The sequence below is a fragment of the Leptinotarsa decemlineata genome, unplaced genomic scaffold, assembly GCF_025532065.1.
Source record: "Leptinotarsa decemlineata unplaced genomic scaffold, Ldec_3_MD MMD2_P_RNA_scaffold_14, whole genome shotgun sequence".
Lineage (NCBI taxonomy): Eukaryota > Metazoa > Arthropoda > Insecta > Coleoptera > Chrysomelidae > Leptinotarsa > Leptinotarsa decemlineata.
This window is the reverse complement of record NW_027412528.1, coordinates 12,160,671-12,188,291: the sequence shown is the minus strand read 5'-3', so window position 1 is coordinate 12,188,291 and position 27,621 is coordinate 12,160,671. Positions and strand designations below refer to the sequence as shown.

At 33.9% G+C, this 27,621-nt stretch overlaps 1 protein-coding gene across 2 annotated transcripts in view; it reads right to left on the bottom strand.

Moving 5' to 3' along the window:
• The window catches only part of mora (cysteine and histidine rich domain containing protein), a 33,715-nt gene extending 11,559 nt beyond the window's left edge, over positions 1-22,156 (bottom strand). For both annotated transcript variants that reach the window (XM_074179438.1, XM_074179443.1), the window contains exons 1-3: positions 21,846-22,156; positions 21,477-21,727; positions 7,438-7,746 (exon numbers count right to left, since the gene is read on the bottom strand). In XM_074179438.1, coding sequence (XP_074035539.1) covers positions 7,438-7,746; positions 21,477-21,727; positions 21,846-21,906 — 621 coding nt within the window. In that variant the 5' untranslated portion in view covers positions 21,907-22,156. The remainder of the gene's footprint in view (positions 1-7,437; positions 7,747-21,476; positions 21,728-21,845) is intronic.
• Positions 22,157-27,621: the final 5,465 nt, after the last annotated feature.

Genomic DNA, 27,621 nt, shown 5'->3' with positions numbered 1-27,621 from the left:
CCAGAACACTGTCTCTTCTTTTCACTCCGGAGTCTAAATACTGAAATATTTCTGAAAATAATTGATTTATTTGTTTTTCGAAAACAGCATTCACTTGGCGGCCAAATTATAGAACAGAAGAATTTTGAGAAAAATCCTGAAAGTCTGTTCTGGCGTGATTTTGCAATCGGTTTCAAACTGGCTTGAAAAACAACAGCTTACAACTAACTAAATGAAAATGAGATATCATAATATATTATTTTTCCCTCACATTTCCCCTCACGTTATTTTCGTAAGTAGGGATCGTTATCCCTACTCACTATTACGTTATAGAATTTCGCATCTAGGAGTGAAATTACTTGTGTGCTAGAGGAACAAATAATACTTGTTGTCATTGATTGATAACACAGACGCCAAGTATCCCAGTTTCGGTTACAATTTTTGATTGTTCTGTACAAGCACTTATAGAAAAATAAATCTTGATTTGCAAGAAAAAGAAAATGAATTCGAAAGCATCCTCACTGAAACAGAAAAAATTACTCTCAAGTCTTGTAGTAGAATTGTTATCAGAGGAAAAAGAGAGCGAGGAGTTCTTATTTTATTTTCTCAAAAAGTGAGACAACACCTCTATGTTTTAGTGAAAGTGAGGGAGAGATTTGTGAAAGACAATGATTACATATTTCACACTGATGGAAAATCATTTTCAGTACACTGTTACACAGTTACTGCAATTTTTGAAAAGTGAAAGTTGAAGTGCAACTGTCCAGGTTTATGGGACATACCCTCAAAACGCACTGTGATATCTAGTACTTATACTACTTATAGTACTTATCATACAAAATATCCAAACTTCCGCTCCTCGCAAGGAGGTTTGGAAAAATATACGGAATTATCATTGGATGAAATTAACGTTGATATGAACTCGATCGTTGAGAAGTGTGACTTTGAAGAAAGAACATCTTCAATACATGATGAAATGACCAAGAACACATGACCAAGAATGAACAAGAAAAAAGTGTTCATGCAAAAATGTCATGGTCTGCAGAACATAAAAAAATATTGCAAAATATGAGAAACAGATTGAAAGCGAAAGGGCTCCAAAAGAACACGAGATCACTAAAGTCTATCCAAATCCAAGAAAGAGTGAAACAAAATAAAATCGAAGCGTGATGTTCACGTGATCGCCCAGTGTCAGATGGAACGGGCAACGTTCATTGGTGAATTCGCCTTGTTGATACGAGTTCGGTACCAGCACAGGGTCCAAACGCAACGATCCAAAAAAAAACATTTGAGTGTTGAGATGGAAGAAGTGATTTTAAATGTGTTCAAGAAAGAGATGGAAGAAATTGAGACATCGACTGTCGACGAAGTCGTATCGAAAGTTTGCGATAAAATTGCAGTGTGATGTGCTTCGATTTACAATGTTTTACGGGAATATAAACAAAATCATACATTTTCCAAACCGAATACAAATCAGAATCGTCAAACCATTATAAAATCAATAGATGGTGCTGATAAACATGCAATCAGGAGGAAAGTGCATGAGTACTTTTTCAGAAATGAAATACCCACGATAGACAAAATACTCACAGAAATAAATGAAGATGTTTTACTGCCAAGTTTTAAGCGGTCAACATTCCATAAAGTATTGAAACATTTGAATTTTGTATGGAAAAAACGAGGGCGCAATAGTTTATTACTGGATAGAGAGGAAATTGTGTTATGGAGGAGAGAGTATTTGACCAAAATTAAATATTATAGGGAACAACAGAGAACAATTTATTATATGGCTGAAACCTGGGTTAATGCTGGTCATACTACCCCTAAAGTATGGGTCGATGAAACTGTGACCTCATCTAGGAGGGCATGTCTAGATGGATTATCCACCGGATTAACAAACCCATCAGATAAACTTATATTTATATTAAGACCTGCCTCAATATCAATATATAAAAAGTAACCCACGTATTTGTTTTATTTACCTACATACCTCTTCATAATTTTAGGTAAAGGAAAACGGCTTATTATTTGTCATATCGGCAATGAGAATGGGTTTGTTCCTGAAGGGCTGTGGTGTTTCGAGTCGAAGAAAACCGGAGATTATCATGAAGAAATGAACGGTGAATCTTTCAAACAGTGGTTTTCCAAAGTTCTACCCCATCTGGAGGATGATGCTGTGATTGTAATGGACAATGCACCTTATCATTCGCGATGGTTATAGAAGATTCCGACAACGTCTTCAAAGAAGGTTGAAATCCAAAACTGGCTGCGATCAAAGAATATTAGCTTTGAATATTCAATGCTAAGAGTACAGCTACTAAAAATTGGCAAGGAGCGCAAGCTTGAATACCAAAAATATATAGTCGATGAGATGGCAGCAGGCCAAAACAAAATTGTCCTTCGCCTGCTTCCATACCACTGCGAACTCAATCCCATCGAGTTAATATGGGTGGATGTGAAGAATTTTGTAGGTCAGCATAACACCACGTTCAAATTTGCAGATCTCAAATTACTTTTTGATGAGGCTTTGATAAGAGTCACAGCGGAGAAATGGGAGAAGTGTGTTCGGCATGTGATATCGAAAGTTTGAGACAGAGATGTGGAAGCTTGATAATATAATAGAGGCAAAAATCGAGCCACTGATAATTCGGATTGGTAAGGATGACACTACTGATGAAGAGACAAATTCATCTAGTTGAATAATTTTGATTAATATTCCTTTTGATTTCACATAAAATATAAATTATCAATGGAGAAATAGTTACGTCTCTTTTCATATAATGCTTGAGTGCGCTGTGAAAAATCTAATGAAAATCATTTTATATTACACATATCAACACAAGTCAACACTTGTGCGAGCCAAGCATTAACGAGGTCTTGCCTTTTAACGTGTGATTCCCAACACGGGTTGGACGATAGCCAGTGAAAAATCGATCGTTCAGACTACGTGTTGAACAACCGACCAACACGGCAGTCAATTCGAGTGAGTGAACAAAGCACCCACGTCGAACCGACCGACCAGAAACAATATATAAAAAATTATACTGATCGTAAAGGTTCACTTCATTTTTCATCTTTACGAATCTTATTGATCAATGATCTAAAAACAATTGTCAGTATTGCCAGAATTTTCGAAAGTTCATCTGAATTGCCATTCCGTTGAAAATGAAGTGGAAATAAATAAAAAATAAACCAAAAATAGAAACTTCATTCTTCAAATCATTCAATGAATAAATATACTTGCAGAATTAAAAGAGATTAAACATATCTATCTATCTTTTTTTCAACATAAAAAACTGGAATTAGATTAGGCAACGTTGTTGGGCTCAGGATTGTGAGCACAGATCAATAAATATGTATATTCTGATTCAACTTGGATAGAAATATGTGTTTGGCTCAAGAAAGTAGGAAAGTTACTTTTGTATATAATCGTAACAATTAATTATCGAAAATTCAAATGGAAAGATAATTATGATGTATATGGAACAAAAGAGCAATAGTTCGACCCATCTAGCAAATATATTCATTGAATACAAAAAAATGTTTAATAATATTCGATGGATCAGGAACGTATGAATTTCCAAATGGCTCAGGTAAGGTAGAAAGATCTATATATATATATATATATATATATATATATATATATATATATATATATATATATATATATATATATATATATATATATATATATATATATACAGGCTGATTCACGGTGGATGGCACATTAGACGTTTCTGGTGAACCAGACAACGGATCACTTTGAAAATTTAATGGAGGGCATATCCGGACATTCTCTAGCCAACTAAAATATTTTCGACAATGCGGTGTTGCCGCTTCTATTAGAAAGCAGTAGCAACTTTGATTTTTCAAATGGAACACTCTGTATATAATATTATTTTTGGAATCTCCAACAATTGCCCGACAACTTTTCTTGATATTTCCCTATACCTATCTGTTACCGTTTTCAAAATAAAAATTAATTTCAATTTTTTTCTTCGAAAATCATGACTTCTAAAAATGCCGATATCTTTTAGTTAAGAAGTACTATGATATCGAAATTTGGTTTGGAGTTAGGTGATACTTGGACACTTCCCACACGTCAGCCTAATCTCCGTTACTTCAATACAGGGTGGTAAAAAAATACAGTTTTTTCGTTTGCTTGAAAAAGTTGCTGAAATTTGATTATTTTAAATGGAACACCCTGTATATTATTGAAAATTCGGAAAGCTGCTGAAATTTGCTTTCTTTCTATGTATATCATACCTACCTAACTAGTCAAGTTTCGGACTTATGAACATTTATTTGTGAAAATGTCCCTTCAGAATGGTATTTCCATTCGGTATTTGGTAAGCAGGCCATGATTACTATTTGACAGTAGCGTTGTGACATTCTCCTAATAATATCGACATTTTCGTCACTTCAGAAGTTGCAAATACCTTCAAAACGATGGAACAAAACTATTCAAACGAAGTTCTTATGAATTTGTTTATTATTTTTGGACAGTGTGACAAAATTATCAGCAGAACATGTAGAAAGTTCAATGAAATGTATCCGAATCTACCGCCAATGAACCTCAAGAAATTTATACGAATTCAGAACAATTTCAATATGTTTGGATAAACTTTAAAAAAGCACCAAGAAACTTGAAATTGGAAATATTGATATGAATAATTATAAAAAAGTAAAACAATCATGTGGAATATTTCAAAATATGTTCGAATCGCTGGCCGTTCACTTCCAAGCACTTTAAAATGCGGGTGTTGACTGCTTTCGTGGTGGCAGATCTGATTTCATTGGGATCCAAATCTTCAAATGTTTGGGCAATCCTTTCTAACAATTCATCTCTCGAACGCACGGGTATTTTGTAAACTTTTTCTTTAAACATTCCCCACAAATAAAAATCTAATGGATTAAGATCGGGTGATCTCGCTGGCCAATTCCATGGTCCCAAGCGCCTCATCCACCGATCGTCAAATAGTCTATCCAGTTCTGCGCTCACTTCTCTTGTGCAATGTGCAGGAGCTCCGTCTAGTTGGTAATCTTCGAGTGGCAGATTATCCACGAAACTGTCTAAAGTATTCTCCAAAATATTCAGGTAGCTTCTGGATGTTAATGACTCCTCGTATATCACGTATCTCAATTTGTTGTCCATCAACATGCAGAAGACATTAAAACTAAATTTTTCTTGAAATCCGGCTTCTTTTGTGACGTGAGGGTTTTCACTGGACCAATAATGACGATTTTTTCTATTGAAAATCCCTTCTCTCGAAAATTTCGATTCATCAGTCCAAATAATTTTATTTAAAAAAAAGTGGATCTTCTTGAATGCGTGTCAATAACATTTCACAAAATTCTACTCTCTGTTGAGGATCTTGAGGCTTCATTGCTTGAATTTTGGTGAATTTATAATCATGCATTTTATGTCTTCGCAAGATTCTTTGAACCGATGAATATTTTATACCCAAATCTTCTTCAGCACTTCTTATCGATGACTCGGGAAATGCGTGAAAATATGCTAAGACATTAATCTGGTTGTCTTCGAAAGTTACGGGTCGAGGCAAGTTTCTTGGTGCTTTTAAAGTTGATCCAAATGCATTGAGATTGTTCTGAATTCGTATAAATTTCTTGAGATTCATTGGCGGTAGATTCGGATACATTTCATTGAACTTTCTACATGTTCTGCTGATAATTTTGTCACACTGTCCAAAAATAATAAACAAATTCATAAGAACTTTGTTTGAATAGTTTTGTTCCATCGTTTTGAAGGTATTTGCAACTTCTGAAGTGACGAAAATGTCGATATTATTAGGAGAATGTCACAACGCTACTGTCAAATAGTAATCATGGCCTGCTTACCAAATACCGAATGGAAATACCATTCTGAAGGGACATTTTCACAAATAAATGTTCATAAGTCCGAAACTTGACTAGTTAGGTATAGGTATGATATACATAGAAAGAAAGCAAATTTCAGCAGCTTTCCGAATTTTCAATAATATACAGGGTGTTCCATTTAAAATAATCAAATTTCAGCAACTTTTTCAAGCAAACGAAAAAACTGTATTTTTTTACCACCTTGTATTGAAGTAACGGAGATTAGGCTGACGTGTGGGAAGTGTCCAAGTATCACCTAACTCCAAACCAAATTTCGATATCATAGTACTTCTTAACTAAAAGATATCGGCATTTTTAGAAGTCATGATTTTCGAAGAAAAAAATTGAAATTAATTTTTATTTCGAAAACGGTAACAGATAGGTATAGGGAAATATCAAGAAAAGTTGTCGGGCAATTGTTGGAGATTCCAAAAATAATATTATATACAGAGTGTTCCATTTGAAAAATCAAAGTTGCTACTGCTTTCTAATAGAAGCGGCAACACCGCATTGTCGAAAATATTTTAGTTGGCTAGAGAATGTCCGAATATGCCCTCCATTAAATTTTCAAAGTGATCCGTTGTCTGGTTCACCAGAAACGTCTAATGTGCCATCCACCGTGAATCAGCCTGTATATATATATATATATATGTATATATATATATATAGAAAGAAGATAGTCTTTGCTGACCAGTTAGGAATTGAACGGGTAAATATTTGGGTGAGCAGCAATTGAGAAAGTGTACTCTTTTAACAATATATTCCAATTATTTCGACAATGTATACTGTCATCCTCAGGGAAAACTACAATAATAGAACATAAGACTAATTGATTGGAATATATTGTTAAAAGAGTAAACTTTCTCAATTCTGCTTACCCAAATATTTACCCGTTTAATATATAAATATATATATTTCTGAATAATGTAACTAATTTTCCTTTATTTTCAGTATTTCAATATTAAATTTTACAAAAAGGATTTGAAGCTTTATATCTTCTATTAATTATCTGCGAGCGCTTTCGACAGTTGGTAGGACTGTCATCTTCTAGGCACTCCTCAAATTAAACTTGTCATCCTGTCGTCTGCCTCTTTATACGGTCAGAGCGTCTCAACTCAGGTAATGACTGTTAAATTTATGGATGTTCAAGTTTTCCCAAATGTCCATGTGGTTTCCCTTGATGACTTGTTTTATGAGTTTTATGTTCTCTGGTGGAGGGAAATTATGTTTGTTTTGTATGGCGTATGTTGCGAGGTTTGATTTATATACTATTGGATTAATGTATGCCTTTTTGTGCTCATTGTACCTTTGGATCAGTTTTTTCTTGGTTTGGCCGATATAGAATTTGTTGCAGTCCGAGCATTGTATACTGTATATCCCGTTTTTGTCAGACAAAACAACACAACGATGGACAGCATTTACGTACGTAGGACACCAAATCAAAAAACTAACAAACATCTTCAAACCACTGAACATAAACATCACATACAAGCCAAACCCGAAAATGACACAAAAAATAAACAACTATGAAAAAGAAGAAGACAAAGACAAAAAAAATGACAATATATAATCAGAACTTACATCCTTCTGCCACAGATGAGTCCCTTGTTCACATCCAATTTGACTCAGAAAAGTGTTGAAATCTGTTGTTTTTTTCTGACAACATGACCAATATTTCATTCCTTCATGAAATATCGGCACTCCTGGGTGGTGTATGCAAGACGTACTATTAGTTTCTGGACCACTATAAACTTTTCCGCATCCACCATTTTTACATATTGTTCCAACAGCAATTTCACCAGATTCAATAGCAGTCTTCTCCTCCTGTTTCAATCCTGTGGTATTGAGTTGTTGTGTCAGAGAAGGGGCTAATTTTGGTTCTATCCTTATCTGGAAGTAATAAAGATCAAATCAAATCAAATCAAAATATACTTTATTGTCCGAAGATTTGCATCTTATTGACAAAGTCCAAGAAATACAATGTTGATATAAAAAAAGTACTAAAAAAGTATAAATGTAAATATAAACAAGTTCCAAAAATGTATAAATGTAAATATAAAAAAAAATTCTAAAAATGTATAGATAAAATACCACCATGTATAAAGTGATGGTACAATAGTAGTAAAAATATTAGTAATATATTATTAAAAGGATTCGCTAAAATATTCTTCCAAACTATAATAGGGTCTATCCACAAGGAGGTTCTTCACCGCCTTTTTGAAATGAACGTTGCTTAAATTTGCCGATCTCATTTCTAATGGTAAATGATTGAACAATTTACCACCATTGTAGTATATGGAATCCTTGATTAAATTCGAAGTTGGGATGGGAAGCCTAAAGGTATAATTGCTATTGCGTGTAGCATAAGGAGTAGAAGCAAAGTTGAGCTTCGATTTATGTTTATAAATAAGGCAAACTGTCTCTAAGATAAAAAGTGCGATGACTGTTAACATTTTATTGGCAGTGAACAAATTTCTGCACGATTCTCTGGGTTTAACTTTACAGAGACATCTTAGTGCCCTCTTCTGTAATATTAATACAGAAGAGAGGAGGGATGAGTTGCATGCTCCCCAAAAAGGTATTCCATAACGTAGTTGAGATTCAGCAAGTGCATGGTAAACGGTCTTTGCGACATGGAAACCCAACTCATTTGAAACCACTCTAACTGCATAACATCCTGAGGAGATCTTACTCTTCAGTTGTTTAATATGCTCATCAAATTTCAGCCTATTATCAATGAGTACACCGAGAAATTTTGTGTTTAATTTATTTTGTAATACGTCAGCGTCTATTGAAATGTCATCAAGCGAACATTTGAATGATATTATATTTGTTTTGGATGCATTTAGAGAGAGTAAATTTGCATCGCACCAGCTCTTCACCTTCTTCAAGTCGGATGATATTATTTTAATTAGCTCCATTGAGTTTTTTTCTTTCCACAATATTGTAGTATCATCCGCGAATAGAGTGAAACTACCAGATATGTTAATCATAGATATGTCATTCATATATAACAGAAACAGAATAGGGCCTAACACAGAACCCTGTGGTACACCAGATTCAATGGCCCTGTTCTCCGAGAGTTCCGTTGTCCTCACCATTTGACTCCGACCTGAAAGGTACGATTCGAACCTTTCAGGTTCGTTACACCTCTACATCCATATTTATGAAGTTTTTTTAATAAAATGTTATGATTAACGCAATCGAACGCCTTTGAAATATCGCAAAAAATTGCGGCGGCTACTTCACCATCATTCAATTCAGAGTAAATTTCATATAAAAAAGAGAAGATAGCATCATTTGTATCTTTTTCCTCTTGAAACCCAAACTGGTTTTTGCTTATAATACAGTGCAGTTTTAAGAATTCATCTAAACGTACTTTGACTAATTTCTCAATAATTTTTGCTAAAGTCGGTATTAAGGAGATAGGACGCAGATTGGAGGGATTATCTAAATCACCACCTTTATGTAGTGGAATGACAACGGAAGTCTTCAGGGAAGAAGGAAATGAGCCAGTCCTGAATGAGGTATTAATAAGGGCGACCAAAGTTTCTAGAGCATTGAGTGGTAAATTCAAGAGAATCTTAACGGAAATATCATCATATCCGGCAGTTTTGATAGAACCTATCATAGTTTGAACGACTGAACAATCTACCATACTTATGTATGGTTTCTTTTTTTGTTGATTTTAACAGAATAGAACATATCACTGCTTCATGATCAGATAATCCGGATGGAATAACTGTGCATGAAACATTTTGCTTGTCAATATTGCTACAGACATAGTCGATGCAGGATGCAGAAAATCGAGAGATGCGAGTATCCGTATCAACGTGCATACGGAGATGGAGACATATCGCACCTTGAAAACAAAAGTGGCATTATACTAAAATGAGCAATATTGAGTTACAACGACTTTTAGATTCATTGAAAGAAAGCGCTTTTATTGCAAAAACGACATTTTATCTTAGTTTGAATACTTTTTCCTAGAGGCCGCTAGTGTCAGTTTGAACTTTTGCGTAAATGATGAAGAAGTCATTCATAAGGATACACGCTGCGGCGAGTAAAGAAGTAGCATTTTATGTATACCGTTGTTTTAAGCGTAATTAAAACTGATATTTTTGCTCAAGTAATAACTACAAAAAATTGGCTTTTCAAGTATAGTGTCGCTTATTTAGTTAAAGTAATATTGAAAGAAATTTTCTGATGAACAAAAAAAATGGCATTTTATGTATATTGTCGCCTATTTAGTTAATTGTACACTAAAATATTATTTTTGATGAAATTAAAGATTTAATTTTTTGTTTAGTGCCTTTTTTAACGTTATTGCCTGTCATAATTTTATGAATTGATAAAAACATGAATGGCATTATAACTATAACCGATTGAGAAATGATAAAAGAATGCTTGATTGCAGTAGCCGAAGAAATATGCCCCGAAAAGGTAAATTTATTTAAAAGTGTCAGTTTGTCAGCAAACACCGTGGCTCGGAGGGTGCAAGACATCGCAGAAAATATATCATCTCAACTGTCTGACAAAAATGGACATCATGAGTGGTTTTCTCTAGCATTGGATGAGTCAACGGATGTGTCAGATACTGCTCAGGTGTTGATTTTTATTCGCGGAGTAGATAAAAGCTATGAAGTGTATGAAGAGCTTCTTGATATTGATAGTATTCACGGCCCGACAACTGGGGCAGATATTTTTAAGGGAGTTGAAAATGCCATTAATAAAAAGAACCTTCGATGGAGATATTTGAAATCTATAACAACTGATGGAGGCAAAAATATGTATGGTAAAAATAAAGGAGTGGTTGCACTTTTGTCTAAGGCTGTATAGAATGATGGTGGTTCAAAACCATTAGTCTTACATTGTATCATTCATCAACAGTATTTGTGCGGAAAATGTTTGGATATGTCTGAAGTTCTAAAACCAGTCATATCAGTTGTTAACTTCATCAGATCCACTGGGCTGAATCACCGACAATTCCGCGAGTTTATTCAACAGAGAAAATGATTTACCATAGCATACTGCCGTACGCTGGCTTAGTGGCGGAAAAGTTCTTAAGCGCTTTTTTGAACTTCGAGCAGAGATAGAAATTTTTTTAAATGAGAAGCAGCGCCCTTTTGCCGATTTAGAAAATAGTGAATGGATGTGGAAGTTAGCCTTCTATGTCGATTTGACAAATTATATGAACGAACTGAATTTGAGATTGCAAGGAGAAAATCAGCTTCTCCCTGATTTATACACCAATATCAAATCCATCAGGCAGAAAATAATACTATTTCAATCGCAATTACGTAAAAAATGTTTCACACATTTTGAAACATGTGAAATATTCAGCCACACTACAGAGACTGAATTTCCCGTCAATTTTGCAATCGAAACTTTGAGTGCTTTGAAGATAAATTTTGATACTCGTTTTTCAGATTTTGATGTCATTGCGAATGAAATTAAGCTTTTTCAAAATCCTTTTGATTCTGACATTGAAACCCTGGCTCCGGAAGTCCAAATGGAAATTATTGATTTACGGTACAGTGATATGCTTAAGAACAAATATCAAAATTCATCTTTGTTGGAATTTTATAAGAGTCTTCCACTGGAACAATTTGATAATTTGCATAAATTTGCTCGTGGGTTGTTTTCTGTTTTTGGTACTACTTACTTGTGTGAGAAAACGTTTTCCAAGATGAAGTACACAAAGAATGTTTACAGATCTCAATTAACCGATGAGCATCTTAAATCTCTTTTGATAATTGGTACAAGTAAAATTGATCCACAACTACAAAGTATTGTCGGTGGAAAATCACAATTACATAATTCTCATTAGTGTTTTTGTTTTACTCTGATTCATTTTCAATTATTTGTTAGTTATTAATATGCATAATTTCTGTCGTTAAGTTTTACCTTGCAAGTAAATAAAACCGAGTAATTATCTTCTTCAACTCATCACAGCAATAGTAACAACAATTAGGTAATCATTGGGTGTCACGGGCCAGATTGATGACAGTAAATCATTGGCTGTCGCGGGCCGGATTGATGACACTGGCGGGTCGGATTTGGCCCGCGGGCCGTAGTTTGGAGACCCCTGGTCTAAACCAACAGTCTGTTGCACTCTGGATTGAATTGATTTGTGCAATTGGCAATGTGAAAAAGGTGAAGAGGAGGTAGATCTAGAAGGATCTCCATGGCCACTGAAAGTGTGGTATTGAATGGCACCACTGATGGCCAGACAAGCCTGTTTCTGTAAGCCATAGAGCTTCGCCTGGGCCGTTTTCTGTAAAGCCTTCGGCCACCAGGTAATTGCACCATAAGTGATCGTTGGTCTGACAATCATCACATAAGGCCAATGGATTTGTTGGGACCTAAACTCCGTTTTACCACAAATCCTACGACATGTCCATAGGGACAGTCTGGCTTTGTGTAAAACTTTTTCCAAGTGAGCGTTCCAGGTGAGTTTTTTATCAAGGACAATGACAAGATATTTCACCTCTGTTCCAAATGGACCTCACCATTGAGGGAAAAGTGGCGTTAGATCGTCCAATTTTCTCGTTCTGGTGAAGGGGATTAACACAGTTTTGCTGGGATTGACAGACTTCTGCTCCCTCAGACACCAAGTGTGAACAGCGTCCATCGTGCTTTGAAGGATATTACAAGCTGCCCTTCCCGACATTGACCTTGCTAAGATAAGGTCATCTGCATATGAGGCAGATAAAAATATTACCTCACTATCAAGAATGGTGGAATATTATAGTCAAAAATGCGATTGCAGAGAGAGATGAAAGCTATCGGATATATGTCAATAATCGTATAGCAGAGAACTGGGAAACCTACCGACAAAAACGAAACACTGCTGTGAAGGTTATAAGACAAGAAAAAATGAAATATTTAGAAAATAAAATAAATAGTAATATCGGTAATCCTACTAAAATGTGGCAGACTTTGAAGAAATATATACCAAAGAATAGTGTTTCTAGCACATATGCAAGTATTGAATTCGATGATGTTATTATTGAAAATGATAATATCAAAATGTCAAATAGTCTTAATGAATACTATGTCAAAAGTATTAACGATATCACTGATTCAATTAATATACCTCAAGGCGAAATTCCTCTTATAGTTAGTCCTGTTTCACATAAATTGAGATATTTCAAGATGATTACCATTATGAATCTCAAGGAAATAATATTTTCAATGACAAATAAAAATAGTACAGATGAAATATCTACAAAATTGTTGAAAGAATGCTTCTCAACCATCTCTAAACCACTTTTGAATATGATAAATTATTCTTTCAAAACTCATAAAGTGCCTGATGAAATGAAAATTGCAACAATTATCCCAATTCCTAAAGTCCCAAATACGAATAAAGCTTGTGAATTGAGACCAATAAATATGATACCAATTATAGGAAAAGTACTAGAAAAAGCGGTCTACAATCAAATTGTGGATCACTTGGAAGGTAATAAGGCCCTTACATGTGTTCAGTCAGGGTTTCGTAATAAACACAGTTGTGAAACTGCTCTGCAATGTGTGCTCCACGATTGGAAGAACACTTTAGAAAAAAATCAAATAACAGTGACCGTTTTTCTGGATTTGCAAAGGGCTTTCGAAACTATTGACAGAACCAGATTATTGAAGAAATTGGAGTCAGTTGGAATTGTAGATGCAGCATTACAATGGATTGCAGACTATTTGAATAACCGAAAGCAAAAATTAAGACTTAACCATGTTACATCTGGCACACTGGATAATAATATAGGAGTGCCTCAAGGTAGTGTTCTGGGTCCTTTATTGTTTCTAGTTTATATAAATGATATGGTTGAGGTGGTGAAAGAATGTTGTATACACCTCTTTGCTGACGACGCTGTTATTTATTACACTGGGAATAATCATTCAACATGCTTCAATGCAATCAACGAAAGTTTACAAGCAATTCAAAATTATTGCTGTGGAAACTTATTGAAAATAAATACAAACAAAACAAAATGGATGTTAATCAGTAGAGATAAAATGTATAGGGAAGTAATGAAAACAGAGCCAAAACTTTCAATCGATGGTGTCCAGATAGAAATGGTTGAGACATTTGAATATTTAGGGGTTTTGGTTGATCGTCAACTGTATTTTAATGACCATGCAAAAAATGTTATAAGAACAATTGCCATGAAAATTTATTATTTGAGGAGATGTTCTCCGCATCTCACTCAGTGGAGTAAACTTATAATTTATAATACACTTATTCTTCCTCATTTCAACTACTGTGCAACAGTGCTTTATCTGGTAAATCAAAATGTGCTAAGCCGTTTGCAAAAATTGCAAAATCGAGCTATGCGAATTATTCTTTGTTGTGCACGTGACACGTCAATAAATTCTATGCTCGATACTCTTCATTGGTTACCGGTTAAGACTTATCTATTATATCACTCCTTAATATTCATTCATAAAATTAAAAGAGGTATAGCACCTGAATACTTGCAGAATATCTTAGTTCTCAATCAGGATGTTCATCAGCACGATACTAGATGTAGAGGTAATCTTCGCGTTCCTCTGGTTAGCAGAACATATAGCCAAAACTCTATTTTTGTTAAAGGTGTAACCATGTACAACAATATTCCGGTTTATGTAAAAAATTCTGAAAGTCTGAGTATATTTAAAGTCAAACTCAAGAAGCACCTATTAACGGATGGAATTATATTGTAGTAACATTTTTTTTTTACAATATATTTGAGGTGAGATGTAAATTAGTAATTAATTATTTTTAATATAAGTATATTACAGCTTAATGACATTGTACAAGTTACAAAAAAAAAAAAAAAATACTATAATTTTTAGATTGTATCGATTTCTTCAAAATTGTTATTCACTTATATGTATAATTTATTAGTCTTTGACTAAATAAAGGATTTATATATAAGCTTGCAGATCTAATTTACTTCTGTCGAGGGCATCAAGCAGACTCAAGTGTATTTTTCTTTCAATATGGACGAAATTGAAAAAGCTAATGTTATAATTAATGCAGACCTTTCGCGACTCGTGACATTATCGAAAAAACATTTTCTAAAAATCAATTCTTCGAAATCTTTCGCCATTTTATTCGGAAATGAAATTAAAAAAATAGAAGCTAGGCATAGATTACGAATCTGTATCAATGATGATGTTATCAATTTCAGCGATCATGTGAAATATCTTGGTTTACATTTGGACTCAAAAAAGCGATTCGACAAACATGTTATTTCTAAACTGAAAACGGCATACGCAGCTCTGAAATTGTTATATCCGCATCGAAATGAAATGAATTTAAAAACAAAAAAAAAATCATTTGACGCGAAGGTTTTATCACATTTCAACCATTGTGGTACAGTTTATGGTCCTTTTCTTCGGAATTCTGATGCCTTTCGTATCCAGAAGGTACAAAAGTCATGTCTACGTTCAATTCATAATTTCAAAAGAAGAAAATAGGATTTCAAATAAGCTTAAGGAAATGGGCTGGTTAAATATGTCTAATCGTCGTTTACTACATTTACGTTGTTTTTTTTATAAAATCCTTAAAACTGATACACCTGAATATCTGTGCAGGAGAGTCACATACAGGACATATGTTCATAATCTCAACTTGAGGAGAAAAAATCTTATTGATATAACAATGCATAATAAAGAAATATTTAAATCCTCCTTTTCTTATTAGATTGCTATAATTTCCTCTCTACTGGATATTCCCGATTTTGCGTGGTCTCTGAATCAACTAATATTTGTAGATCATTAATTATACCAGAGCAGCATGAGTTCACAAATGGTAGATCTACAGTATCCAACCTAATTTATTACCAGCACTACATAACAACACTTGAGAGATCAGCACAGGTTGATGTTATCTATACTTCTATACAAACTTTTCTAAAGCCTTCGATCGGGTCTCTCATGATTTATTGATTAAAAAACTATATGCTTTTGGGTTAGGTGGTAGGATGTTGGATTGCATAAGCAGTTATTTGATAGGTCGTTTTCAATCAGTGAGGTTGAATGCTATAATCTCTGAACCTTATGCAGTAAAATCAGGAGTACCTCAGGGATCCCATTGTGGTCCCTTGCTATTTTGCCTTTGACATTAAGTCTAAAATTCAGTATTCTGATTTTCTCCTATTCGCTGATGATCTGAAGATCTACAGAGTAGTGGAAAATATGTATGATTCTAATCTTCTCCAAATAGATCTCAATAATATAGCAGAATGGTGTTATGCAAATTGTCTTTATCTTAATAATAAGAAATGTTTCTCAATGGTGTATAGTAGATCACAATCAGCAATTCGATTTGATTACCAATTAGAAGATAATATGTTAGATAAAAAACAAGAATGTAAAGATTCCTCCTTAAAAATTGCAAAAGTGATTCCTGTTTATAAAAAAAAGGTTCAATTCATGACAGTAATAACTATAGACCTATTTACTTCTACCAATATTTTCAAAGCTACTAGAGTCGCTAATGAGGGATCAAATTATAAACTATTTTGAGGTTAATAGTTTGTTTGTGGATGATCAATATGGGTTTAAGTCCAATAGATCTACTGTGGCTGCCATTGATGAGTTGTCAGATATTGTATTGAACAGCTGGGAGCAAAGACTTGATTGACACATATGCTTCTCTATTTGACCTGACAAAGGCTTTTGATTGTGTCTCAACTGATATATTGATTAAAAAACTAAAGTTTTACAACTTTCATTCTGATAGTATAGCCTTTCTCAGGTCCTACCCAACAGAATGTTCTCAGTATGTTATATATGATGGTGTCTCTTCAGATAGTATGCAATTGCATCATGGAGTCCCACAGGGCTCAGTTTTGGGGCCTCTACTCTTCTTGATCTATATAAATGACTTGAAAGTCAATGTGGCTGGCTCAAAACTCATACTATTTGCGGATGACACCACTCATCTGCAAGTATATCACCCGTCAGAACCAATTCAAGAAATTGTGGCTGAGGGACAGAATCAGATAAAAGAATGGTTCTTAGCGAACAAACTTTCTCTTAACCAAAACAAGACCCAAAATATCAATTTTACCCTCAGACCTCTGTATTCAGATCTGCCAAGAAATGAAGAGGTTACTCTTCTTGGAATAATTATTGATAGAGGTCTAATATGGGAAAAAAACATTATTCAACTATCGTCTAAGCTCTCAAAAATTATATATATGATAAGATCACTTGTTAAAACTGTATCTAGAGAAACTATAATGTCAGCTTATTATGGTTACTTTTATTCAAACATGACATATATTGTGCTGAGTTGGGATCAATCTTCCCATTCGGAAAAAATTTTTAGGCTACAGAGGAGATGCATATGTATTATTATGAATCTCAAATATCTCCAGTGCTGCAGACATTGTTTTGCTGAGCTTAAAACACTAACATTTCCTTGTGCATATATACTAAACTGCATTAAATATGTCTATAATAATAAACAAAAATATTTAACACAGCCAACTCTATAATTATGAAACACGGCGTAACCAGGACTTTATTCCTGAATATCACAGACTGCATAGAACCAGAAAAGGAACACATTTCTTTAATTGCTTGCCAGTGACCATAAGACTCTTTGAGGAGAGATTATTTTTCAAAAAAATCAAAGATTATTTGGTGAAGACAGCCTTTTATTCAATTCAGGAATTCTTGGATAATAACTTTGATGACCTAATATGATTGTTTAAATTGTATTCGACTCAATGGAGAAAAAAAATGTTATTTTACTCATTTTATTTTTCAAACTGTAATTTTATAATTGTATGTATTCTTGTAAATTGTATTCTTGAATTGTATTCTTGACTTGTAAAAGCACGATGTGTATTATTACCAATAAAATTGATTGATTGATTGATGAGTCTGCCTAGTCTAAGTGATCGCAGGATTATGATATCGTTGGTTTATCTCTTCAAAATAATCTCTGGCATAATCGATTGTCCGGAAGTTCTCTCTATTATACCATTCAATGTTCCAAATAGACAAAAAACTTATTTGTTGTACCACATCACTCAACTTATTATGGTTTTTATACACCCATCTCAAATATGTTAAGATTGGGAAATACATATTGTCATAGTGTTGATTTCTTCTGCGAAAATCAAAAAATTTTTAAAAAACAAATAGCTAGATTGTTGTTCAATTGATTTCTATTTATGATTTTATGATTAGTGACAATTTTGTAAAATTGAAATTTTATTATTATTTTATATTTATATATTTCAGATATTATTTATATTTTTGTGATATAGTGCATAAGTTAAACGTCGCAACATATATGTTATTTCTTAACTGTATTGGGGTAACCTGTTTATAAATAAATAAATAAATGAAAACAAGAAAACTCCCTCTGAAGAATTGACCATATTTTTCGACAAGCTTGAAATACTGCTGACACATCTTCCAACAAATTCAAATATTGTCCTTGCAGGTGATTTGAAAATGAATTTTGAAGATAAATCAAATCGTTCCTGTCAGCTTCTGGAACAATTATTAGACTCCTCAACTTAACCATGTACGTGCAATCCGCAACACATATTTGTCAGAGTACATCTACTATAATAGACTACATCTGTTCTAATTTGGATGAGCTCAGCTTTGCTAGCAAATCTCTCAGACCATGAAGTCGTTCTCAGTACACTCAGCTTCCCTGGTAAAGGCATTTCTAAAAAACATAATATACTTGGGCGTATATTTTCTAGAAACAACTATTACACATTTCAAAAGGCCTGTGATCAGACCATCTGGAACAGAATCACACATATAAACACATATTTGAATACACTTAGTAATATTTTTGAAACCGCTTTCCCTATCACCATAATCCGAAAAAGGTAAGGAAACCTTGGATAACGAAGGGCATTAAAATATCAGCCAAAAATATGCGCTCATTGAACTACATTAAAAAATTTCATAAAGAGGAACATCTACAAAATTATTGCAATAGATACCGAAGTGTATATAACAGTGTCATAAAACAGGATAAGCTTTCGTATTAAAATGAAGAAGAGAAATGAAACTTTCTATTTTTTACCACTTTTATTTGTAACGTTACTGCAGTTCTTTTATAACAGTATATACATACTGTATATGTATATACATACTATATATACATATATATATATACAGTGCTAGTCAAAAGTCCCCTCCCCCCCTCGTATCTTTTGAACGGGTATACTTCTAATAATGAAATTTGGAGGGTGGAAATAAACGGATGTAGGCTTCTTAACTGGTCATAACAGGTGACGCAATAGTCATAAATGACGTCACAAGGCCACTGTGACCAAAAATTTTAAATGGGACCCTATGGCAAGTGACAGCTCGTTTGAAAGGTATTGAAAATACCTATTCAGTCATACCAATTTTGTTTGGGTTTCGGCTGATTTTGATTGATAAATTGAAGAAATACGAAAATTATAGTTTCGCATTTAATTAATAAAGATTTAAGAACCAGTTCTTATAATAAGTGTTCAAAATGTGCTTCATCTACTTCCTGGCAGTAATGCATCCTATTGCTAAACTCTTGTCGTACTCGTCCCAGTGTGTCAGCGGAAATTGCCCTACATTCTTCAACAATTTGTTGTTTCAGAATGGCAATACTGTCAGGTGCTGTAGCGTAAACCTTAGATTTCAAGTACCCCCATAGAAAAAAATCTAATGGTGTAAGGTCCGGTGACCGAGCTGGCCATTCGATCGAACCTCGTCGTCCAATCCATCTACCACGATATTCTTCATCTAGGTAACGTCTTACTGCACCGTAATAGTGTGCAGGAGCACCATCTTGTTGAAACGTTATTTCCAAGTTGTCGAATTCATCTGGATTATCTTCTAGAATTTCAAGAATTAACGCCGCAATATCAGTTTGTAACATCTCCAGATACAATTCACCGGTTAAGTTAGCATTGAGAAAAAGAGGCCCAACTATGTGGTTTCCCAAAATACCTGCCCAAACATTTACTTTTTCTGGAAATTGAGTATGTTTTTCACGAAAGATGTGAGGATTTGTGTCACTCCAATACCTCACATTTTGAGTGTTAACATTTCCATTGAGAAAGAAAGTACTTTCGTCACTAAAACAAATTGTCTGTATGTAGCCTGGTTGTTGGTTCATTTTATCGGACATAGTTTCACAGAATTCTAGTCTTCGGTCGGGGTTATCATCTGAAAATTGGTGCACCATTTTTAATTTGTATGGATGAAATTTGTTTTTAGCCAACACCCTATGTACTGTCCTTTGACTGACTTCACAGATAGACGCAACTTGGGCTGTGGAAGAAGTAGGGTTCACTACCATTTCTCCAAGTATGTCAATTTTTTTGTCATCACTAATTGTTGGTCGACCAGATCGTTTGGCATCTTGAACACTACCTGATGCTTCAAACTTCCGAAGAAGCTCCCTCAAATAAACCCTCGATATAGGGCGATCGGGGTACCTCTCATTAAACAGTCGTTTCGCTGCATGGAAATTGTTTCTACATTCACCAATTATTAAGATAGCTGCTACTTTGTCGGCTACAGTACGTACCATTTTGCCTATGTAAACACTTAAACGTCTCGTTAAACAATAGCTTAGGTAAATTTTCAAGGTATAAACACTTTTGACAAGTAGATAATTCAAACACGTCAACCTTTTTGACAATGAACCAGAGGCGTACTTTAAAATCTTTATTAATTAAATGCGAAACAATAATTTTCATATTTCTTCAATTTATCAATCAAAATCAGCCGAAACCCAAACAAAATTGGTATGACTGAATAGGTATTTTCAATACCTTTCAAACGAGCTGTCACTTGCCATAGGGTCCTATTTAAAATTTTTGGTCACAGTGGCCTTTTGACGTCATTTATGACTATTGCGTCACCTGTTATGACCAGTTAAGAAGCCTACATCCGTTTATTTCCACCCTCCAAATTTCATTATTATAAGTATACCCGTTCCAAAGATACGAGGGGGGGAGGGGACTTTTGACTAGCACTGTATACATACTGTTATAAAAGAACTGCCAACTAACGAATCACAAAGAAAATGTTTTGTTTGGTATGACTTCCATCTCAAGAAAAAAATCTACAAGCCTTTAACTTGGCCAAAAAGTATATCCCACAAAGGAGAAACACAGATTTTTGAATACCACTTCATCTGAACTTGAAACAAATAAGTGGTGAATCATTTCAAAAGCAAAAAGGCACACACTAAGCACAGACAAAATAAACACACACACATTTTTTTACAGAGGAATGAAAAAGAGGTCAAGGAAATAAGTTTCAGTTTTAAATAAAAGGGAGATGGAATAATTAAGGTGAACCTTCAGTTTATTTTCTGTAACATAGTCAGCAAAGTATCAAGTGGAAAACTAATATGATAGCCTACAATTGCAGTATATTACTATGAGATAAAGAAGTAGAGTATATACAATCTACCTGATAGTAGATTCGAATATCAAAAAAGAATAACAGGGAAATTTAGTTGAAATTTTATCAACTTGTTAGATATTCTGACAAGAGGTATCTATTACAAATAATGCACCATCATTGAAAAAATATACCTATACCGCATGATTGAAAATTATAGCTCTAATGATAAAAATGATTTAGGGGCAACTCACCAGTTCGCTGCTCAGTGGAGGCCTTTTGAGACATGAAGCTATAATAGGTTTTATTTCAACAACTTCTTCATCAGGTATATCTTTCACAACAGGTTTTTCTGGTTCTGGTGGTTTAACATTAGAATGTTTGGATAATGTACAGCCCTTGATATTTAAAAACTCTGTGAAGTCTATGCATTTTTTCTTGCAACAACTCCAACCTTTATATGCATCATGGAAAACCGGCTCACCAGGATGATGCCTACAAGAATCTGAGAACATTTCCATAATAGATATATGTTATTATATGAATAACAAACACAATTACAGATTTTCAAATTATTTCAATAAAGATGCATGATTTTATAGAATGGTTATAACCTCAATTACCTTCCTTATTGTTTTCCGAATCGAATTTTTGTCCACATCCTCGATTATAGCACTGAAGCATTATCGAATTATTATTTTGAATTTTGGATTTATTTTTCGAATTCAAAAACTGAAATATGATTCTCAAATCTCAAAGTCAAAGCACCTATTGCCCAATCTGCGTTGCCATAATCCTCTGAAAAAAGTACTAGACAGTCAACAAAAAAAGTACCAACTAGGTAGAATAAAAAAGGACTAATATAGCGAATCCGCGAATAATTGATATAGTTACATTTTTTGTTAATTTTAAATCTTGATTAATTGAGTGACAAGAGGTGGATAATATTGATGGCCATAATTGACATTATTGTCATGTGTATTAAATTACAATTTTATATGGCCAGTTGGACTAGTCTGATGAACAACATCGTGAAAACGTATTCAAACATCAAAGGCATACTAAAAGTATTTCCAAGGTTCAAAATGTACTTAAATTAATACACAAATATCAAATCAGCAACACTGCGTATAATGACATCTTGTCATTGACAAATGATAATTTTTGTTTGCCTCCTCACTCGCAAGTGATTTTGGTGAAATTTCGTTGGATAGAATATTTTTAAATACGGAGAAACTTATGGATTGATAGGGACTTTGTGCATTTTCTTCTTCCCTTGCACCTCAAACAAGTTGGCTTTTCATCTCCATCCAGAGTTTTCTTTCTTGTGAAGAAATCCAAGCATTGTGATAAACTCAATTGGTCAGTTCTTTGTGGTATAGGAAGTGACAACTCCCAGAAAAGAACGAAGTACTTCATAGGGGATTTTAATTGACCAACGAAATTGTCTATAATCTTAGAGTTGTTAATGATAAAATATCTCAGCCGGGACTCTTGCACTTTTCCCCGGTCTTTCAATTTGTCATCAATATTCGTTAAGATATTAGTTTAGGTTCCTCAGTAATTCCATTGAGGTCCTTATGTAAACCTGAAGGGTTAAGTCTAGTATTGGACACACTATATAAATATTTAGCTGAACCCTTATTAAGACTATATAGACGTGTTGCTATTGATTTAAAAGTGAAATACTATAAATAAAACGAATTTTCATTAATATTGTGATAAACTATAATTATTCATTTCATACCAAAATGTAAGTATTAAGGGTATTTTAAGGTTAGATTGGGTTGAAAGGTTAGGTAAGGTTCGGTCTGGTTAGGTTAGGTCAGTTATAGTTGTTAGTTAGTTAGATTGGGTAGAAAGGTTATGTAAGGTTCGGTTTGGTTAGATTAAGTTAGTTATAGTTATTAGTTAGTTGGGTAGAAAGGTTAGGTAAGGTTCTGTCTGGTTAGGTTAGGTAAGGTTAGGACGAAAATTTTTCAAACAACAACAAATCAAAGTAGTTTAATTTAAGTAAATCTTCAAATCTAACTTTGATTTGCATCAAAAAGGTGTCCAATATTTCATTATAAATTTGTTTATAATTTTGTTTCAAATCGGGTAAGTATCTGAATTGGTTTTTCTTTTTTTCGGCGCGAGCAGTTCGAGAGTTGAATCAATTGATTCGAAAATATTATTAAAAAATGTATTGTTATTTCTAAAATTCATCGAAATTTCTGATAAAGTTTAACCGTTGTTTTGAGTAATTAATATCTGTTGATTTATTTTGAAGAATAGAAAAAACAACATGGGTATGTTCAAATAATAATTTAAATATTTCTAACAAGAAACAAAACTTGTGATCATTTAAAATATATTCGAAACCTCTCGCCTCCCTAAGACTTTGGTCGTCGGTTTTAAAATCGTCACTGTTTAGGATAAAATCAAAGACATCAATCAATTTGTCTTTGTTTGAATGCACTGAAATTACTCCTCTAGATGTAGAATTCCGATGCGTAGCAGCAAAAGTTGGCCACAATTCCAAACAAACTTGAAAAATCTTTGTTTACCAAAGCGTATACTGAACAAGAATCTGCAACTCGCGCCAGCTTTCGTGTGGCTCTTAAAATCGGAAAACGTGGCAAACCATTCACCGATGGAGAAATGATAAAAGAATGCTTGATTGCAGTAGCCGAAGAAATATGCCCCGAAAAGGTAAATTTATTTAAAAGTGTCAGGTTGTCAATAAACACCGTGGCTCGGAGGGTGCAAGACATCGCAGAAAATATATCATCTCAACTGTCTGACAAAAATGGGCATCATGAGTGGTTTTCTCTAGCATTGTGTTAGGAATCACACGTTAAAAGGTAAGACCTCGTTAATCCTTAGCTCGCACAAGTTTCGACTTCTGAGGGTTGTCGTTCGTAGGGGTGCGACAGCTGGTTAACGGAAAAACAGATTTTAAACAGATTGGATGAGTCAACGGATGTGTCAGATACTGCTCAGGTGTTGATTTTTATTCGCGGAGTAGATAAAAGTTATAAAGTGTATGAAGAACTTCTTGATATTGATAGTATTCACGGCACGACAACTGGGGCAGATATTTTTAAGGGAGTTGAAAATGCCATTAATAAAAAGAAATCTATAACAACTGATGCAGGCAAAAATATGTATGGTAAAAATAAAGGAGAGGTTGCACTTGTGTCAAAGGCTGTAGAAAATGATGGTGGTTCAAAACCATTAGTCTTACATTGTATCATTCATCAACAGTCCTTGTGCGGAAAATGTTTGGATATGTGTGAAATTCTAAAACCAGTCATATCAGTTGTTTACCTCATTAGATCCACTGGGCTGAATCACCGACAATTCCGCAAGTTTATTCAACAGATTGGAGAAAATGATTTACCATATCATACTGCCGTACGCTGGCTTAGTTGCGGAAAAGTCCTTAAGCGCTTTTTTGAACTTTGAGCAGAGATCGAATTTTTTTTAAATGAGAAGCAGTGCCCTTTTGCCGATTTAGAAAATAGTGAATGGATCTGGAAGTTAGCCTTCTATGTCGATTTGACAAATCATATGAACGTACTGAATTTGAGATTGCAAGGAGAAAATCAGCCTCTCCCTGATTTATACACCAATATCAAATCCTTCAGGCAGAAGATAATACTATTTCAATCGCAATTACGTAAAAAATGTTTCACACATTTTGAAACATGTGAAATATTCAGCCACACTACAGAGACTGAATTTTCCGTCAATTTTCCAATAGAAACTTTGAGTGCTTTGAAGATAAATTTTGATACTCGTTTTTCAGATTTTGATGTCATTGCGAATGAAATTGAGCTTTTTCAAAATCATTTTGATTCTGACATCGAAACCCTGGCTCCGGAAATACAAATGGAAATTATTTATTTACGGTGCAGTGATATGCCTAAGAACAAATATCAATATCCAACATTGTTGGAATTTTATATGAGTCTTCCACTGGAACAATTTGATAATTTGCATAAATTTGCTCGTGGGTTGTTTTCTGTTTTTGGTACTACTTACTTGTGTGAGAAAACGTTTTCCAAGATCAAGTACACAAAGAATGTGTACAGATCTCAATTAACCGATGAGCATCTTAAATCTCTTTTGATAATTGGTACAAGTAAAATTGATCCACAACTACAAAGTAATTTCGGTGGAAAATCACAATTACATAAATCTCATTATTGTTTTTGTTTACTGTGATTCTTTTCAATTATTTTAGTTATTAATATGCTTAAACTTAGATACTTAAGTTAAGTTTTCTTTGTCATCATTTCTGTCGTTAAGTTTTACCTTGCAAGTAAATAAAACCGAGTAATAATCATTCTGTGTTTTCTTTTTCAACTTTTCACAGCAATAGTAACAACAATTAGGTAATCATTGGCAGTCGTGGGCCAAATTGATGATAGTAATCATTGGCTGTCGCGGGCCGGATTGATGACACTGGAGGGCCGGATTTGGCCCGCGGACCGTAGTTTGGAGACCCCTGATTTAGGGCATGGGTATGACAATGTGTAAAAAGTGCATGAGGAGCTATGAACTTTATTTCAGTTTGTAAACCATTTAAATGGCCGGCCATGACCGCAGCCCCATCATAGGTTTGCGCAATTAACTTTTGCCTAAAATTATAGGTGTCACACGTACAAATTAAAAAATTAAACAAATCGTCAGCTGTGCGCTCAGATGAAAGCTCATGAAAATCCATAAAACGTTCTACCACATTACCATCTTTGACATGACATGAAAGTTGTGATATACAGGTAATATCGGTTGTTTCATCAATTTCCCTAAAAAAACAGTTTCAATCTCCTTGCTTATATTTTCCTTAATAATATATGCCACACTGTCCATAAGCTCATTTTGGATGGTTTTGAGGTGCCCGAAAAAAACGCTACCGTTTAAAAAAGTGCTAAATTGTGAATCATATTTGCCCCATAACATTAAAGTTCCTTGTAATTGCCGCGAATAATCGAATCTTCGGTTTCATCGTGTCCGCGAAAAGCTAATTCTTGGGAACCCAACAAATAAATCGTAATATCGATAAGTCTTTTAAAATTCGACCGATTTTTCCTAACCTGATTATTGAAAGAAATTATGGCCTCTTTTTGAGCTGTATCTAAAGCTGTTGCTATATTTTGTTTGTTAAACAATTTTAATTTACAAGACGAAAATATATGCTCCTTAAATTTAAAATGTCTTTCTATTTTAGACCACGTTTGGTATTCGATTTGTACGGAAAATAAAACATATAGGGCTATCAAAAAAGTTTTTCTCGTTTAATGGAGTTGGTTAACCAATCGCATTTATCGTACTAATAATAAATCCTCAGCAAAACGTACTTCAAGGGAGGTGATAATTGAATCCAAGTATGTTATTAATAAAGACCTCTTCCAGTATATTCTGAAGGGCTTTCTGCTGAATGATTGCTTCTATCACGTTGTTTCCCCGTAATATGCGGCATTGATGTAATGTCCTTCTCTAGTCCGACTTTCTCCGCAACAGCAGTAGCTTTCTTTATAATTTCGTTTGTCACTTTTCACGGTGGTTTTTAGTTTGTCTTGAAAAACATGTTGACTAGATTCTTCTCAAAGCTCTTTATACGAATGAATCTTTCACGAAATATAAAGTGTTACGTTTCATTCCAACAGTGCTAGTGGTTACTGTTAAGTACTCCAAACTAAATTACGAAGTCGGAAATGGAAACTATCGAGGAGAGATACATACGTGTAAGAAAATGAATATTTCTATACTAAAACCAATAATGATTGAGAGTAGAAGTAAGTCCAGTTGACAGCAAATCGGGGGCGTGCTTATTAATTTTTGAGAGGGTTGAGAATCAAAGAAAAATTCTTAGTTCAATTAGTTAAAATATTCATACACATTTTTTATTTATTTCATTAAAACTTTGCAATATCGTAATTTACCTAATCGTTGTAGTCATTAGGTGGGCCTTATGAAAACGGGAGTAATAATCGTGGTAATTATAGTAGGTACCAAATAAATTAACAATATTAATAAAAAACACAATATATATATATATATATATATATATATATATATATATATATATATATATATATATATATATATAACTTTTTTTCACTATTGGGTTGCAGCAATTGATAAGTGAACTCTTTATAACTATTCTCAAGCTTTCGAGTAACTTAAACTCATCGTCAGGGATACTAGAAAATACAAATTACAAATTTTTGATAATAGAATATAATATAAATGTAAATGTACAAATTTTCGTCTAATCTTCAACCTCAGATTCGTCACTATTGCTACCGCTATCATCAAAGTGAATTATGATTGGTTCAATATTGTGATCAATACGGTTGTCTACGTCCCACATTTTTTGCTCCTCTTTTAAAACTGCTGCATGCATTT